General features: G+C 46.6%; 1 protein-coding gene across 1 annotated transcript in view; it reads right to left on the bottom strand.

Annotated features, from left to right (window-relative positions):
* Positions 1-17,949, bottom strand: part of ryr2a (ryanodine receptor 2a (cardiac)) — a gene marked incomplete at both ends in the record, with an annotated part of 145,215 nt that overhangs the window by 60,722 nt on the left and 66,544 nt on the right. Inside the window, 14 exons of the mRNA XM_081392676.1 lie at positions 392-506; positions 715-988; positions 1,100-1,243; positions 1,563-1,668; positions 2,380-2,580; positions 2,921-3,716; positions 4,282-4,508; positions 6,904-6,990; positions 7,720-7,879; positions 8,154-8,314; positions 9,004-9,121; positions 9,854-10,197; positions 10,758-10,966; positions 12,580-12,754. Coding sequence (XP_081248802.1) covers positions 392-506; positions 715-988; positions 1,100-1,243; positions 1,563-1,668; positions 2,380-2,580; positions 2,921-3,716; positions 4,282-4,508; positions 6,904-6,990; positions 7,720-7,879; positions 8,154-8,314; positions 9,004-9,121; positions 9,854-10,197; positions 10,758-10,966; positions 12,580-12,754 — 3,117 coding nt within the window. The remainder of the gene's footprint in view (positions 1-391; positions 507-714; positions 989-1,099; positions 1,244-1,562; positions 1,669-2,379; positions 2,581-2,920; positions 3,717-4,281; positions 4,509-6,903; positions 6,991-7,719; positions 7,880-8,153; positions 8,315-9,003; positions 9,122-9,853; positions 10,198-10,757; positions 10,967-12,579; positions 12,755-17,949) is intronic.

Here is a 17,949-nt window from a genome sequence, read left to right as displayed (position 1 = left end):
CGTTCATCTTGACGTTAGTAATGAAGCTTTACGTAAGAGATCATAAACCATGACCAGAGTGCGTAAAAGATGTTTTTCTGTGAGCAGAAAGAGAGTGTTGTGATAATAACTAACTTTATTTTCTATAGCGCCTTATAGCACCAAGTTGGATCTCAAAGTGCTTAACAAGAATTAATTAAAAATACTTTGAAGTATTGCTATCAAACATGCTATCAAGTTAATTTAAGATTAACATTAGACAACACTAGCCAATCACAATCCAGTATTACACAGAAACAGGTCAGAGAGTTCAAGCAAAACTGTTCAGATGTAGTAATAAAGCCTGAAACTCATAAGAAATATAGTATTTTTCTTGGTCAGTGAAACCGCGGTGTGTTTTGGCATCTCTCACCTTGGACTCTCCTCCGCCCAGCACGTTCACCATCACCTCCATCACGGTCTCGTGCATCCCCAGCGCTCGCATCAGGTTCGGGTGCTGGTAAAACACCTTGTTATTCATGATGTCACTGCAGACGAGACAGAGGTCAGAGGTCAGGCTGGAATCTGAGACAAACGCTCCACTGCTTTATATGTAATATTCAAAATATTCACATAATATATCTATATTTGTCTGAATTACATTTTTATACTTATTTAATAGCATGTTATAACTGAATGGCCCCTTTAAATGCATGGTTTGCTCTATACTGCCCCCTGTGGCTGATTGTGCTTCACCTGAGGCCGTGAATCATGAGCTTCTCCTCCTCGCGGCCCATCCTGACGCTGAGCAGCGAGCGGATCTGCCCCAGAGACGCCAGCAGGCTGATGGTGTCCTCCACGGAGACGGCGTTGATGGTGTAGGTCTTGGGCAGCGCCCGCACCTGACCCCCGATGCCGTCGTACTGCCGGTGGAGGAGCACGAACATCGCCCGCACCAGCTCCGGGTCCTCGATCACCGACTCCTGCGCCCAGCGGACCATGGTCTCCGAGATCAGCTGCTGAAGAGTGCCTGAGGACACACACACCAGCGGCGTCAGGCCTTCCTTCGGCAACATCTACACACTCTGAACTGTAGAGTTTTCAGGACTGCAGAGACCCTGAGGAGGAGCTCAGAACTCACTGGGTTTCTTTGCTTTCTTTTTCTTTGGTGTTTCAGTCATTTTGTTCTTCAGGTATTTGACCTTCTCCACCAGAGACATCAGACGACCCCTGATGGTGAAATCACTGTCTCCGTCTCCGGATTTATCATCATCCATCTCAATGCCTGCAGAGCACACACACAAACACATACACACACATAAACACACACAAAACAGCAAACAGCAAAACATTAGATTGAAATGAAACATGATTTATCAGCCTTTTTAACTGCTGAGGTCTGGCTCACTCGTCAGCATTCGACAGCTTTATATTAGGAGTAAATCACACATCACTCATAAAACAATAACACAAACTCAATAGATCATGAATGAAGATGTTTTTCTGACCCCAGTGGCAAGAACAGTTATAACAGAAGATACATTATTATTATCTCGTGTTTATAATGGATGTTTAGATGAGGTTGATCAGAGAAGAAGCTTCACCGCAGTGAGTCATGAGATCCTCATGGAAGTCCAGCAGCTGCTCACGGATGTCCTCGGGACACGGACAGTCCTGCTTCTCGTGCTTAAAATTCAGCAGCATGTTGATCTGAAAACACACACACACAGACACAAACACACATATGCACACACACGCACACAAACATATGAAATAATGTAAGGACAATTGATTTGATTAATCCAGCATTGATTTGACCAATACCATTTGGTCAAGATAGAGATAAATAAAATGTCAATAAAAAATACACATATAATATATATAAACATGCATTATAATACTGAATGATGTGACTGTCCTTCATGTGCAGCATTTGTTATATGAACAGGAAAATACCAGTGGAGCAAGTTATTACATTTTAATCAAAGATGATAAAGATACGCATTTTTCTTCTTTGCAACAACATGATCAATAAAACCAGGTGAATCACACAAAGAACATGAGAGTCATATTAGAAAATATGATTTCTTATGACTTCTCTTTTTGTAATAAATAAAATGAAGCATGCAAGCAAATTCCATCCCAAATTCTCATCAGCATAATATAAAACAACACGGTTGCAGCACAGTACAGAAATACTGCAAGAAACTAATGAAACAATTCTGTCCACGTGGCTGATGCGCTGTTTTATTATTTGATTCATAAAATCAGCATGACTTAGATCATTAAATCCATGACCAGAAGCATCACCATCATGTGCACTTTTTAACAATCGATATAAAGTGTGATTGTTTATTTTCCACATGATCAGAGCTCGGGATGAAAGGAGGTGAATGTGGTGAAGGACGAGCTGCTCCTGACCTGTTCCTGCGGAGGCGAGCGGAACTCTTTGGTTTTGCGCGCCGTGAGAGCGGCCGACATGTTCAGCGCCTGCATCACTTCATTATAGCGGAAGCGCTGGTTCTCCTGAAGATTGGCCACGAAGTCGTCGGAGAAGGCGACCACAGCCTCGATGCGGTGACGCACCTGACAGTCGCACAGGTACTGGAGCAGGTGACACATCTGAGCACACACACACCAGTCAGCTTTACTTCACAGCGATAAACAGGACAAAACAGATGCAAACCTCATTATATATGAGACACATTCAAATGCACCTGTAAAGCAGCTCTTAAAGGGATAGTACACCAAAAAATGAAAATTAGCTCATGAAGCGATGCGTTTGTGTGAGAAAAATATCCACATTTAACACGTTACAAAGTAATATTCTAGCTTCCGGCCAAACGAACATACGTAGCCTAAAGCACAACTTACGACGTCATGGCGTAGCGTAAATATCAGCAGTGCGTCGCATTACTCGCTTAAGTTGCACTTTAGACTTAATGTTAAGGCATCTCCTCACCTGGAGTTTGACGGGTTCAGGAAGCTTCATCTGTAAAAGTCCTTCTTTGGGCATCTTTCCTCTCAGACCATGTTCCTCGGCCCCGCCCCCTTCCAGACGGCCCCGCCCACCTCCATCCTCAGCCCCGCCCCCTCGGTCCTGCGAGAACACGCTGGGCTCGATCAGCTGCAGGATGGTCTTCAGGTCCCCGTTGTGGAAGATGCCCATGATGAGGAGTGTGTAGAAGAGCTTGATGAGCGGAACGAACAGGAACTCAGTGCTGCCGCCCACGGGGTCGCGCACGTGAAGACTCCCCTCGCGCACCGCCTCCGTTAGCATCTCCATCGTGCGGCTCTTCAGCGTCTCCAGCGGGAACTCGGGGCTGAACTGGAAGCACAGTGAGCTGGAGCCCAGCGGAGCCACGAAGCTGGGCGAGGAGAAGCGCATGCGCGGCTGCAGAGACGTGCTCAGGCCGATGCCCGGCAGCCCGTGCTTCTTCTTCTCGTCGGGGAACAGCGTGATGCTCTTGGTCTCCGCCGTCATGGGCACGATGTACTCGGAGTTCATCATGAGGCGCGCGGTGGCGTAGCTGCTCAGGTGGATGTCGATGAGCAGGTCGTAGTATCCGGTGCGCAGGAGGCCTGGCATGTATTTGTTCTGGATGGCGTAGAGGAGCTGAGACTCGTCAGCGTGACTGCAGAGAGCGTGCGCCACTCGGTTGTTCCCCAGCGCACAGATGGCCGAGTACAAGCGCAGTGTGTGATAGTGGAACTGCAGCAGGTCCAGCTGCTCCGTCAGCTCCAGGATGTCCAGAGACCTGACACACACACACAGCGTCAGTGAACAAACTCTGAGGACTAATGCAAATCTATCTATCTAAACCATCGGCTGGACATCACATTAATGAGAAACAGAAACATAATTCATGGTTACATTTAATTATGACTGATCCACCTTTGAAATAAATCAATTCAGATCAGAGCCAGACACAAAACTTCCACTAAACACTCACTCACTGTGTAACAATTGCTTCAAATTGTTCATTTCTAGTGTTTTTAGGGCTTACAAATAAATACAGTTTTGGTGAATCTGTAGAATGTCTTTAGTGTCCATATTAGAGACATATTTTAATTATATGCATCTTATTCTATTTATATATTCTTATATATGAATATATAATTAGAATTATATATTCTAATTATATGCATAAAACTCAACCCTGTTACTTACTAAAGAGTGTGAGTGTGTTACTTATGTGTGTGTGTCTGTGTGCGTGTACATGTGTTTGTGTGTGTGTGTGAATGTGTGCATATGTGTGTGCATGTGTGTGTGTGTGTGTGTGTGTGTGTGTGTGTGAGTTAGTGACTGTGTGTGTGATGTACCTGTTCTCCTCAGGTATATGGAGGGTCATGAACTGCAGCGGTTCTGAACTCTGCACCATCCAGCCCAGTCTCTCGTTGACCCTGGTGACCTCTGACCTCAGGAACTGATTGGGCACACGGCTCCACAGCACAGGCGTGAGGAACTGCACATGTAACCGCGGCGGACACTGAGGAACCACATTCTTACGTTCGCTTTTAAACAGCCCAGCAGAGAGCGGCATGACGCTCTACACACACACAGAATGTAAAGTTAGCAAACTTCATCATCTCAGATGTTCCTGCATGAGCTAAACTTACACTCGCCCTGTTTGTGCAAACGGAGAGAAAATAAAAATAGCCTCAACATCCTTTGTGTGCGTGTGTGTACGTGTTTTTCTATCCCGGTTAGGGACTTAACCCTGAATGCACACACACTCAAGGAGACTCGTGTCACTGTGGGACTAAATTGAGGAACACAAGCGTATAAATCATGCGGAATGAGTTTTTTGAAAATGTAAAAATGCAGAAAGTTTTGTGTGATGAGTAGGTTTAGGGGTCGGGTTAGCGTGTGTGTGTGTGATGAGTAGGTTTAGGGGTTAGCATGTGTGTGTGTGTGTGTGTGTGTGTGATGAGTAGGTTTAGGGGTCGGGTTAGCGTGTGTGTGTGTGTGTGTGTGTGTGTGTGTGTGATAGTGGTGTCAACAATAATCGATTCGGCGATGCATCGCAATGCGGGGCATGCACGATTCAGCTTCGATGCGGAAAAGTGCCATAATCGATTATGTCACTGTTTATTTTCTAGCCTTGAGTTGGACAATAAAGTTGTGAAGTTTCAATTACTTCCGGGACTTTTAAACATCAAAATAACATTTATTAATATGTATTCTTGTCAAAATGACATATAAACATCTTTTCCTGTTCTATTTTGCCTGGAAACGCTTCCAACACGCTTGCGTGTCACGTGAAAAATAGGCGTCGGTTCTATTTCTAGCATGCACGCGTTTTCCGCGCGTGATGTGTCACGCAGGCAGTGTGCAAGCTCTACCTGTTAACATGGGAGCCGAAAAAAAAACCGGACACGCCACACAGCCAGCCAGTGTGTCGCCGGCCTTACGCGGTGTGTAAAACCTGCCACACTAAAATCAAGCACGTTGGCAATACAACTAACTTTAGTTAGTTTAAAAAAACACTTATGTTCACTGCTGGAAAAAGTTGGCTGTTATTATTGCTCTATTTAATTTCAAATGGTTCTAAAGCAGAGAGAAGAGAAACATTTCTCATTCAAAGCACTGAAAGCAGTGATTTATGTTTTCTTTTTCAGTTTTCAGTTTTGAAAATGCCATATCCAATACCCTGTACCATTCAATTTTATTTTATTTAATGACATTTATGTCAAAGATACAGGAGAGTGATAATACACACATAGCAGCCAATAAAATCTGTTGTTCAATATCTGACTGCTTGTATTGCCTCATGACTGATGAAAAATTTGCCTTGTTGTGTGCAGTAGAATTTTGATGCATCGCAATGCATCTTAGAATCGAATTGAATCGAATCGTTACCTGGTGAATCGTAATCGAATCGAATTGTGAGGGCAGTGCCAATGCACACCCCTAGTGTGTGATGAGTAGGTTTAGGGGTCGGGTTAGTGTGTGTGTGTGTGTGTGTGTGATGAGTAGGTTTAGGGGTCGGGTTAGTGTGTGTGTGTGTGTGATGAGTAGGTTTAGGGGTCGGGTTAGTGTGTGTGTGTGTGTGTGTGTGTGTGTGTGATGAGTAGGTTTAGGGGTCGGGTTAGTGTGTGTGTGTGTGTGTGTGATGAGTAGGTTTAGGGGTCGGGTTAGTGTGTGTGTGTGTGTGTGATGAGAAGGTTTAGGGGTCGGGTTAGTGTGTGTGTGTGTGTGTGTGTGATGAGTAGGTTTAGGGGTCAGGTTAGTGTGTGTGTGTGTGTGTGTGTGATGAGTAGGTTTAGGGGTCGGGTTAGTGTGTGTGTGTGTGTGTGTGTGTGATGAGTAGGTTTAGGGGTCGGGTTAGTGTGTGTGTGTGTGTGATGAGTAGGTTTAGGGGTCGGGTTAGTGTGTGTGTGTGTGTGATGAGTAGGTTTAGGGGTCGGGTTAGTGTGTGTGTGTGTGTGTGATGAGTAAGTTTAGGGGTCGGGTTAGTGTGTGTGTGTGTGTGTGTGTGATGAGTAGGTTTAGGGGTCGGGTTAGTGTGTGTGTGTGTGTGATGAGTAGGTTTAGGGGTCGGGTTAGTGTGTGTGTGTGTGTGATGAGTAGGTTTAGGGGTCGGGTTAGTGTGTGTGTGTGTGTGATGAGTAGGTTTAGGGGTCGGGTTAGTGTGTGTGTGTGTGTGTGTGTGTGTGTGTGATGAGTAGGTTTAGGGGTCGGGTTAGTGTGTGTGTGTGTGTGTGTGTGTGTGTGTGATGAGTAGGTTTAGGGGTCGGGTTAGTGTGTGTGTGTGTGTGTGTGTGTGTGTGTGTGTGTGTGTGATGAGTAGGTTTAGGGGTCGGGTTAGTGTGTGTGTGTGTGTGTGTAGGTGTGTGTGTGTGTGTGTGTGTGTGATGAGTAGGTTTAGGGGTCGGGTTAGTTTCTGTGTGTGAATGTGTGTGTGTGAATGTGTGTGTGTGTTTGTGTGAATGAAATCTCACCTTGATGCGTCCCAGCTCGAACTGGAAGACGTTTGGACTGGTTGCCTGCGCAAACACTGCAGGGAAGAGTTTAGTGCTGGGCTCCACCTGCACACACACACAGTTCAGCTGTTAGTCAGGGTTAGGGTCAGGGTTAAGGTCAGTGTTAAGGTCAGGGTTAGGGTCAGGGTCAGTGTTAGGGTCAAGGTTAGGGTCAGTGTTAGGGTCAGTGTTAAGCTCAGTGTTAGGGTCAGGGTCAGTGTTAGGGTCAGGGTTAGGGTCAGTGTTAGGGTCAGTGTTAAGCTCAGTGTTAGGGTCAGGGTCAGTGTTAGAGTCAGTGTCAGTGTTAAGCTCAGTGTTAGGGTCAGTGTTAAGCTCAGTGTTAGGGTCAGGGTCAGTGTTAGAGTCAGTGTCAGTGTTAAGCTCAGTGTTAGGGTCAGTGTTAAGCTCAGGGTTAGGGTCAGGGTCAGTGTTAGAGTCAGTGTCAGTGTTAAGCTCAGTGTTAGGGTCAGTGTTAAGCTCAGGGTTAGGGTCAGGGTCAGTGTTAGAGTCAGTGTCAGTGTTAAGCTCAGTGTTAGGGTCAGTGTTAAGCTCAGGGTTAGGGTCAGGGTCAGTGTTAGGGTCAGGGTCAGTGTTAGGGTCAGGGTTAGGGTCAGTGTTAGGGTCAGTGTTAAGCTCAGGGTTAGGGTCAGTGTTAAGCTCAGGGTTAGGGTCAGGGTCAGTGTTAGAGTCAGTGTCAGTGTTAAGCTCAGTGTTAGGGTCAGTGTTAAGCTCAGGGTTAGGATCAGGGTCAGGGTCAGGGTCAGTCCTTCACCACAGGATCCTCAGATCTCTCACCTGATAGTAAGTGCTGAGCTCTTTGCCGTTGGAGGTGAAGGTGAGGAGGCCGTTAGCAGAGTCCACCAGACAGCCGATCTCCAGCCCGCTGTTACTGCGGCCCTGACTGGGACTGGAGCACTCGCCCCCCCACACCATGTAGCAGTTACTGCGCTTAATGCTGCACACACACACACACACACACACACACACACACACACACACATCAGATACTGTTACTGTACAGACAACCTGTACATGCCACACATCACACTCACAAACCAACAGACATACAGAACACACATCTATCTATTCAATTTCCACTGACCAACAATAGAGACTTTATTCTATTCTCTATTCAACTCTATTTCTAATTCTATTTCTGTAATTCCCAGTAATGTTCTGTTTGTTGTCTGTGTTTGAAACTGTGTCATTGTAGACAGAATCATGCCAACCTCTCGTGAACTTTGCCCTTCTCGTCTCCCAGGGTAACGGTGACCGTTCGGACCTTGTTGAGCTCGAAGGCCGGATCATACTGATGGAAGTCTGAGGTCACCCATCCGACCCAAACACTGGAGGGCTCCTGCCCCGGGAAGATCCTCACTGAGTAGTAATACTGACACAAACAAAGACAGAAGCGCCACATATATAACAGTGAACGTGACACTGAGGCGTGTGTAGGGTTGGGAATCGAAAAAGGTCCGGAATCGGATATTTGTTATAAAATAAAACGTTTGATTCCTCTGATTGATTCCTTTCTGATCATTTCAATTTAACTTTAAACCGTTGAAGCGCAAGAGACTCTGTTTTCTGTTCTCATGTGTATCAGTGTATTAGATCCGTGCAGCTCTTAAAGTGACAGCAGCCTAATATTCCTGCTCTATAAGAACACTAATATTCCTATTAGTGCTAATATTATTTATAAACACTAATAAATAGTGATTGCTATTTTAATTTATTTGTTTTTGCTCATTTATTTTATTTGTTTTATTGTTTCTTAATGCTTGAAGTTTATATTAGTTCGGCTAGTTGTTCTTCTATGGTGTTTTTAAACCACAGGCAAACGCTCCTTGTGTGAGTGTTCTTTAGCCTGTTGATTTCTGTTACTGATATTCAGCTACAATTCAATGTTTTGCAATTAGACTGCAATAAAAAAAATGTTTTTTACCTTATTGGAATTGAAATTAGGAATCGATAAGATTCAGAATTGAAATTGGAATCGGAATCGTTCAAATTCAAACGATACCCATGTGACAGTCTGATGCTGGTCATGTGACAAGACTTTACTGTGTCTCTCTCTCTCACCGTTGATGCTTGTATGAGATTCTCACAGTCGTCTCTCTCATCAGCCAAAACCTCCTCTGAGAGACGAGTGCTAGAGTTACTGCTGTTCATTTCGGGCTTCGTTCTTTTCAACATGAACCTGAAACAAACACACTTGCAGTTACAGACACAAACATTTTACCAAACACTAGAAGTGGAACGGATCGCAGTTCGTACCTCACGGTTCGACACGCATGCGATTCGTGGATTAACCGCTAAATTTATCAATAGATAAATAGCGCTAAATACCATCATAGAGTGTTTATAATTTGGACATGTTTTGTCTTGCCAATTTACACATTCAAACAATTTTAAACGAAGCGAAAATCGAAACTTGAAGCGTGCGCAGAGAGAGAGAGAGAGAGAGAGAGAGAGAGAGAGAGAGAGAGAGAGAGAGAGAGAGAGAGAGAGAGAGAGAGAGAGTGTGTGTGAGTAATTGAGAGTGTGTGTGTGAGTGTGTGTGTGCGAGACAGAGAGAGAGAGAGAGAGAGAGAGAGAGAGAGAGAGAGAGAGAGAGAGAGAGAGAGAGAGAGAGAGAGAGAGAGAGAGGTGTTTCAGACAGCGCTCACACCGAATTGATTCCTCTTTCACGTTCTCTTGCCCTTGAATGGACTCATAAACACACAATTATGTCTAAGTGAGCTTTAAGTAATAAATGAAAAGCAAAGTTACATTTACCCCCATATATATATTTATTTATTTATTTTTTGCTGATCCGAAAAATTATCTGATTCGTGGCACAAAAACCGTAAATGATCCGAATCGTGAATTTTGTGATCCGTTGCACCACTAGCAAACACATTATCATCCCCTGTGTGTGTGTATAATCCACCTCTGTTTGATTTTGGAGGGTTTCTCCTGATTGTGATCTTTGTGGTTGTTGAATTCGTCTCGATCTCTGTCGGGCCCGTTCGAGCTCACGTGACTGTGTGGCGTTTTCATCAGGACCTCAAAGTCCGACACCGTCTCGAAATCCTCCAGATCTCTCTTGGGAGAGAAGAAGCTGCCGTTAGCCGCTAGCGTCCCGCCGGGCGAGCGTGCGAACGCCTCCGAGCACTCGATGGGCATGCTGAGACGGTAGAACATGATGTCTGTGTTACTGTTCTGTGAGCCGAACGACCTCTGGGTGACCTTTAGGCACGGCGGGCTCTCCACCGTCCCGTCGATCCTCGTGACCTGGAAAACACACACAGAATCCCGTAAACGCTCAGAATGGTGCGGCTCGTCTCAAAGTCAAGTCACCTTTATTTATACAGCGCTTTTTACAACACAGATTGTTATTATAATGCAACAGTTTGTTTCCAGAAGAAAATAGCGTTACAGTCCAGCTTAAGTAAGTTCAGTGATGGTTCATTTTTGTTGTAAAAAAGTTATTAATTTAGTTCATTTATATATACTGTATATATATATCCGTTCTGGAGAAAACCGTGATGTCATTGTCCAGCTCAGTTCAGTTCTCATATAATGGGGTCAATGCAGGAGATCAATAATATTGTTGAATATTAAATTAAATGTCCCCAACTAATGAAGCCAAAAGCTAATGGTGACAAAGGCGAATAATGAGACAAAATGGAGATAAAACCCTCGTGAGAAGAACCCAGACTCAGTCGCTCAGTTCTCCTCTGGCCAACGAACCAACAGTGTATGATTATGATTCAGGCAGCATTATTGGTCAGAAGTCAGATTGGATTGGAACATTTAGAATATTGTTTTTAAGCACGCGTGTGACCTCTGACCTCTATGTGCTCGTGGTTGAGCGGCGCGGGGATGAACTGAGGCAGTCGTTTGCTGATCCACATGGTCAGGTCTCGGTTCATGTTGACGGCGAAGGGTTCGTAGCCCTCCTGCAGGCCACAGATGGTGAAGTACTTCAGCGTGCTCACGTCCTTCCCGAAGTTCATCCGGCCCACCTGACAAACTCCCAGACTGCAGACCGGGATGAAACCTGAGGAAAACACGTCAATCATCACCACCGCTAGTGCTGAAGCCACAGGGTTTAACTCACACACACACACACACACACACACACACACACACACACACACACACACACACACACACACACACACACACACACCTGCGGAACAAAGTGCAGAGTAAGACAATGTCAAGCAGGTTAACTAAATCCATAAAAATTAATATTACAAATTAATAATAACTATATAGAAATTATCAAAGGTTCTGAGTTTATGATTAAAATAACAAATATCGGAATATCACACACACACACTCTCTCACATACACACACTTTCTCTCTCACATACACACACACACTCTCTCTCACACACACACACACACACACACACACACACACTTTCTCTCTCACATACACACATACACACATACACACACACACACACACATACACTCTCTCACATACACACACACACACACACACTTTCTCTCTCACATACACACACACACACACACATACACACACACACACACACACACACTCTCTCTCTCTTATACACACACTGTCTCTCACACACACACACACACACACACACTTTCTCTCACACACACACACACACACACACACACACACACACACACACACACACACACACTCTCTCGCATACACACACACACACACACACACACACACTTTCTCTCTCACATACACACACACACACACACACACACACTTTCACACACATACACACACTCACTCTCTCTCTCACACACACACACACACACACACTCTCTAACACAAACATACACACACTCTCTCTCACACACACACACACACACATTTTCTCTCTTTCATACACACACACACACACACACACACACACACACACACACACACACGCATGCACGCATGCACGCACACACACACACACACACACACACACACACACACGCACGCACGCATGCATGCACACACACACACACACACACTCCCTCTTTCAAAACAAGGATTTGAGTTTATAATTTTAATAACAAATATTTGCCAATGTAGTCAAAAAAATTCTAATTTAATTAAAAAAGAACATACGATTATTTTTCGGCCCCAATTGGCAGATATTTGCTGTTGTTTTAAACAAAAAATCACTTAATTTTAATACATTTCTCAGAAAACAGAAGATTTTGTATCTCCAGACATCTTCCAGGTGTATCTTCACATGAACATACTGAAGAAGAGCAGCAGTGTTTGTAGAGTAGTTAAAGCAAGACTGCAGTTTCTGATACTCTCGCAAATGACAGAGATACTGCTGACATCACAGAATGAGCCAGATGTGCTGACGCATATGAACACACAGTGTGTGTATGTGTGTGTGTGTGTCAGTGGCCAGCAGGTGGCACTGATCTGATCTCTGCTGCTGCTCATCTGTGATACAGCAACATTCACCTGATGCTCACGGGAAACACTCGTTTAACGAGACAGAACAGCTGCTGCAACACACTTGATGTTGTTTCCCAACATTCTTTAAAACATACAAGTTGGAACAACATGAGGGAGAGTAAATGACTACAGAATGATCAACTAGAGCTGTCGTTCAACAAAGTGCCAATTTCACACAACACGCAGGATTATCATCACACGTCACTCACCGTCCCAAACTTCAAAATCTTTGAAGGCGAGTTCTGAGCCGGAGTCGTCGAGCAGCACTTCTCCGTTGAGCGTGAACATGATGGTTCGCTCGTTCATGTCCACCATACACCCGACCACGTCTCCTGACGCCCAGGAGCGGCCGAAGTGCTCGTTCCCCTGGTGCCAGCGCTGGGCCTGCACACGTGTAACGGGGAAAATAAATTAATTATGAATTGTGCCAAAATGCCTGTTCTAGTAAAGCAATTTCATTATGTTTAATGTTAATGTGTATTAAATACATCTAAGTACAGGGGATTTGGAGTGTGAATGTGAGTGGAGTGTGAGTGTGAGTGGACTGGAGTGTGAGTGGACTGGAGTGTGAGCGGAGTGTGAGTATGAGTGTGAGCGGAGTGTGAGTGTGAGCGGAGTGTGAGTGGAGTGTGAATGGACTTGAGTGTGAGTGTGAGTGGAGTGTGAGTGTGAGTGTGAGTGGAGTGTGAGTGTGAGCGGAGTGTGAGTGTGAGTGTGAGTGTGAGCGGAGTGTGAGTGTGAGTGGACTGGAGTGTGAATGTGAGCGGAGTGTGAGTGTGAGTGGAGTGAGAGTGTGAGTGGAGTGTGAGTGTGACTGGAGTGTGAGTGTGAGCGGAGTGTGAGTAGAGTGTGAGTGGACTTGAGTGTGAGTGTGAGCGGAGTGTGAGTTGAGTGTGAGTGGACTTGAGTGTGAGTGTGAGTGAAGTGTGAGTGCGAGCGGAGTGTGAGTGTGAGCGGACTGGAGTGTGAGTGTGAGCGGAGTGTGAGTGTGAGTGGAGTGAGAGTGTGAGTGGAGTGAGAGTGTGAGTGTGACTGGAGTGTGAGTGTGAGCGGAGTGTGAGTGTGAGCGGAGTGTGAGTGTGAGTGGAGTGAGAGTGTGAGTGTGACTGGAGTGTGAGTGTGAGCGGAGTGTGAGTTGAGTGTGAGTGGACTTGAGTGTGAGTGTGAGTGGAGTGTGAGTGTGAGTGTGAGTGGAGTGTGAGTGTGAGTGTGAGCGGAGTGTGAGTGTGAGTGGACTGGAGTGTGAGTTTGAGTGTGAGTGGAGTGTGAGTGTGAGTGGACTGGAGTGTGAGTGGAGTGTGAGTGTGAGTGTGAGTGGACTGAAGTGTTAGTGGAGTGTGAGTGTGAGTGGAGTGTGAGTGGAGTGTGAGTTTGATTGGACTGGAGTGTGAGTGGACTGGGGTGTGAGTGTGAGTGGAGTGTGATTGTGACTGGAGTGTGAGTGTGAGTGAAAGTGTGAGCGTGAGCGGAGTGTGAGTGTGAGCGGAGTGTGAGTGGACTGGAGTGTGAGTGTGAGTGTGAGTGGAGTGTGAGCAGAGTGTGAGCGTGAGCGGAATGTGAGCGTGAGCGGAATGTGAGCGTGAGCGGAGTGTGAGCGTGAGCGGAGTGTGAGTGGAGTGTGAGTGGACTGGAGTGTGAGCAGAGTGTGAGTGGACTGGAGTGTGAGCAGAGTGTGAGTGTGAGTGGAGTGTGAGCGTGAGCGGAGTGTGAGTGGACTGGAGTGTGAGTGTGAGTGGACTGGAGTGTGAGTGTGAGTGGAGTGTGAGTGTGAGTGGAGTGTGAGTGTGAGTGTGTGTGTGAGTGTGAGTGGAGTGTGAGCGTGAGCGGAGTGTGAGTGTGAGTGGACTGGAGTGTGAGTGTGAGTGGAGTGTGAGTGTGAGTGTGAGTGTGAGTGGAGTGTGAGTGTGAGTGGAGTGTGAGTGTGAGTGGAGTGGAGTGTGAGTGTTAGTGGAGTGTGAGTGTTAGTGGAGTGTGAGTGTTAGTGGAGTGTGAGTGGAGTGTGAGTGTGAGTGGAGTGTGAGTGTGAGTGGAGTGTGAGTGGAGTGTGAGTGTGAGTGGAGTGTGAGTGGAGTGTGAGTGTGAGTGGACTGGGGTATGAGTGTGAGTGTGAGTGGAGTGTGAGTGTGAGTGGACTGGGGTGTGAGTGTGAGCGGCGTGTGAGTGGAGTGTGAGTGTGAGTGTGAGTGGAGTGTGAGTGTGAGTGTGACTGGAGTGTGAGTGTGAGTGTGTGAGCAGAGTGGAGTGTGAGTGGAGTGAGAGTGTGAGCGTGAGCGGAGTATGAGTGGACTGGAGTGTGAGTGTGAGCAGAGTGTGAGTGGAGTGTGAGTGTGAATGTGAGTGTGAGTGTGAGCAGAGTGTGAGCGTGAGCGGAGTGTGAGTGAGCGGAGTGTATGGCGTCATTTTTTAATCAAATGTTATGAGCGTGTAAGACATGCTCACGAGCACATTATGTTATTTCACACGCGCAAAAATGAACCTTCAGCTGGCATGATAAAAGTACTCGCGCACGAATTCAACAACCGAGAGGTGTACAGGTAGCTGCGAGCGAGCGCCTGGCATACTCTCATGCTTGTACAGTGGAATCCTGCTCGCAGAGTGCTGTTTTGCTCGCGCAGTGGATTTCTGCTCGCTCAGCTGATTTCTGCTCGCTCGAGTCTACATGACTTTTGACAATTTGGGGGCGGAAACCAAGGAGGGCACTGACCCTCTTATGATTGGTCACTTTCATCATGGAAAATCTTGGGAAACCCTAACCCCGCCCACCTTCAGACGCAGCGCGAGTCACTCAGCTCGCTCTGCTACTCCGGCTATCTGTGTATATTTTAGGCAACGAAATATGTGATAAAACACCTTACTAACTATTTTTGTTTTCATTTAAAGAAATCTTAAACATGATAGCCACACAAATGTGGTTCATGCAACGCGTATTGATTATATTCACTGCACATAGCGTTTGCCTATTTATAAAAAAAAAAATATATATATATAAAACACAAACCTGCCTCTTTTCGTTTTAAATATAATATAAAAACATTAAACATTTTAATATGGCCCAGGCAATATGTGCATTTGTACTAAACAACAGATTTTGCAGTAAACAACATTACAGTTTTTAAATTTTTAAATACATGTGAGTGTGAGCGGAGTGTGAGTGTGAGTGGAGTGAGAGTGTGAGTGGAGTGTGAGCGGAGTGTGAGTGTGAGTGGAGTGAGAGTGTGAGTGGAGTGTGAGCATGAGTGGAGTGTGAGTGGACTGGAGTGTGAGCGGAGTGTGAGTGGAGTGAGAGTGTGAGTGGAGTGTGAGCGGAGTGTGAGTGTGAGCAGAGTGTGAGTGTGAGTGTGAGCGTGAGTGGAGTGTGAGTGTGAGTGGAGTGTGAGCGGAGTGTGAGTGTGAGTGGAGTGAGAGTGTGAGTGGAGTGTGAGCGTGAGTGGAGTGTGAGTATAAGTGGACTGGAGTGTGTGAGTGTGCGAGCAGAGTGGAGTGGAGTGTGAGCGGAGTGTGAGTGTGAGTGGAGTGTGAGCGGAGTATGAGTGTGAGTGTGAGCGGAGTATGAGTGTGAGTGTGAGCGGAGTGTGAGCAGAGTGTGAGCAGAGTGTGAGTGTGAGTGGAGTGTGTGTGTGAGTGTGAGTGTGAGTATAAGTGGACTGGAGTGTGTGAGTGTGCGAGCAGAGTGGAGCGGAGTGTGAGCGGAGTGTGAGTGTGAGTATAAGTGGACTGGAGTGTGTGAGTGTGCGAGCAGAGTGGAGCGGAGTGTGAGTGTGAGTGGAGTGTGAGCGGAGTATGAGTGTGAGTATGAGTGTGAGTATGAGTGTGAGTATGAGTGTGAGTGTGAGCGGAGTGTGAGTGGAGTGTGAGTGTGAGTATGAGTGTGAGTGTGAGCGGAGTGGAGTGTGAGTATGAGTGTGAGTATGAGTGTGAGTGTGAGCGGAGTGTGAGTGTGAGTGGAGTGAGAGTGTGAGTGGAGTGTGAGCGGAGTGTGAGTGTGAGTGGAGTGAGAGTGTGAGTGGAGTGTGAGCGTGAGTGGAGTGTGAGTGGAGTGTGAGCGGAGTGTGAGTGTGAGTGGAGTGAGAGTGTGAGTGGAGTGTGAGCGTGAGTGGAGTGTGAGTATAAGTGGACTGGAGTGTGTGAGTGTGCGAGCAGAGTGGAGTGGAGTGTGAGCGGAGTGTGAGTGTGAGTGGAGTGTGAGCAGAGTATGAGTGTGAGTGTGAGCGGAGTATGAGTGTGAGCGGAGTGTGAGTGTGAGTGGAGTGTGTGTGTGAGTGTGAGTATAAGTGGACTGGAGTGTGTGAGTGTGCGAGCAGAGTGGAGCGGAGTGTGAGTGTGAGTGGAGTGTGAGCGGAGTATGAGTGTGAGTATGAGTGTGAGTGTGAGCGGAGTGTGAGTGTGAGTGGAGTGTGAGTGTAAGTGTGAGCGGAGTGGAGTGTGAGTGTGAGTATGAGTGTGAGTGTGAGCGGAGTGTGAGTGTGAGTGGAGTGTGAGTATGAGTGTGAGTATGAGTGTGAGTGTGAGCGGAGTGTGAGTGTGAGTGGAGTGTGAGTGTGAGTATGAGTGTGAGTGTGAGCGGAGTGGAGTGTGAGTATGAGTGTGAGTATGAGTGTGAGTGGAGTGTGAGTATGAGTGTGAGTATGAGTGTGAGTGTGAGCGGAGTGTGAGTGTGACTGGAGTGTGAGTGTGAGCGGAGTGTGAGTGTGAGTGGAGTGTGAGTATGAGTGTGAGTATGAGTGTGAGCGGAGTGTGAGTGGAGTGTGAGTGTGAGTATGAGTGTGAGCGGAGTGGAGTGTGAGTATGAGTGTGAGTGTGAGCGGAGTGTGAGTGTGAGTGGAGTGTGAGCAGAGTATGAGTGTGAGTGTGAGCGGAGTATGAGTGTGAGCGGAGTGTGAGCGGAGTGTGAGCGGAGTGTGAGTGGAGTGTGTGTATAAGTGGACTGGAGTGTGTGAGTGTGCGAGCAGAGTGGAGCGGAGTGTGAGCGGAGTGTGAGTGTGAGTGGAGTGTGAGCGGAGTATGAGTGTGAGTATGAGTGTGAGCGGAGAGTGAGTGGAGTGTGAGTATGAGTATGAGTGTGAGTGTGAGTGTGAGCGGAGTGGAGTGTGAGTGTGAGTGGAGTGTGAGTGTAAGTGTGAGTGTGAGTATGAGTGTGAGTATGAGTGTGAGTGTGAGCGGAGTGTGAGTGTGAGTGGAGTGTGAGTATGAGTGTGAGTGTGAGTGTGAGCGGAGTGTGAGTGTGAGTGGAGTGTGAGTATGAGTGTGAGTGTGAGCGGAGTGGAGTGTGAGTATGAGTGTGAGTGTGAGCGGAGTGTGAGTGTGACTGGAGTGTGAGTGTGAGCGGAGTGTGAGTGTGAGTGGAGTGTGAGTATGAGTGTGAGTATGAGTGTGAGTGTGAGTGGAGTGTGAGTATGAGTGTGAGTATGAGTGTGAGTATGAGTGTGAGTGTGAGCGGAGTGTGAGTGTGACTGGAGTGTGAGTGTGAGCGGAGTGTGAGTGTGAGTGGAGTGTGAGTATGAGTGTGAGTATGAGTGTGAGCGGAGTGTGAGTGTGAGTATGAGTGTGAGTGTGAGTGTGAGCGGAGTGGAGTGTGAGTA

This window comes from Scardinius erythrophthalmus (assembly GCF_964197995.2).
Source record: "Scardinius erythrophthalmus genome assembly, chromosome: 18".
NCBI lineage: Eukaryota > Metazoa > Chordata > Actinopteri > Cypriniformes > Leuciscidae > Scardinius > Scardinius erythrophthalmus.
The sequence above is the reverse complement of the archived record's forward strand: the minus strand, read 5'-3'. Positions and strand labels throughout refer to the sequence as shown.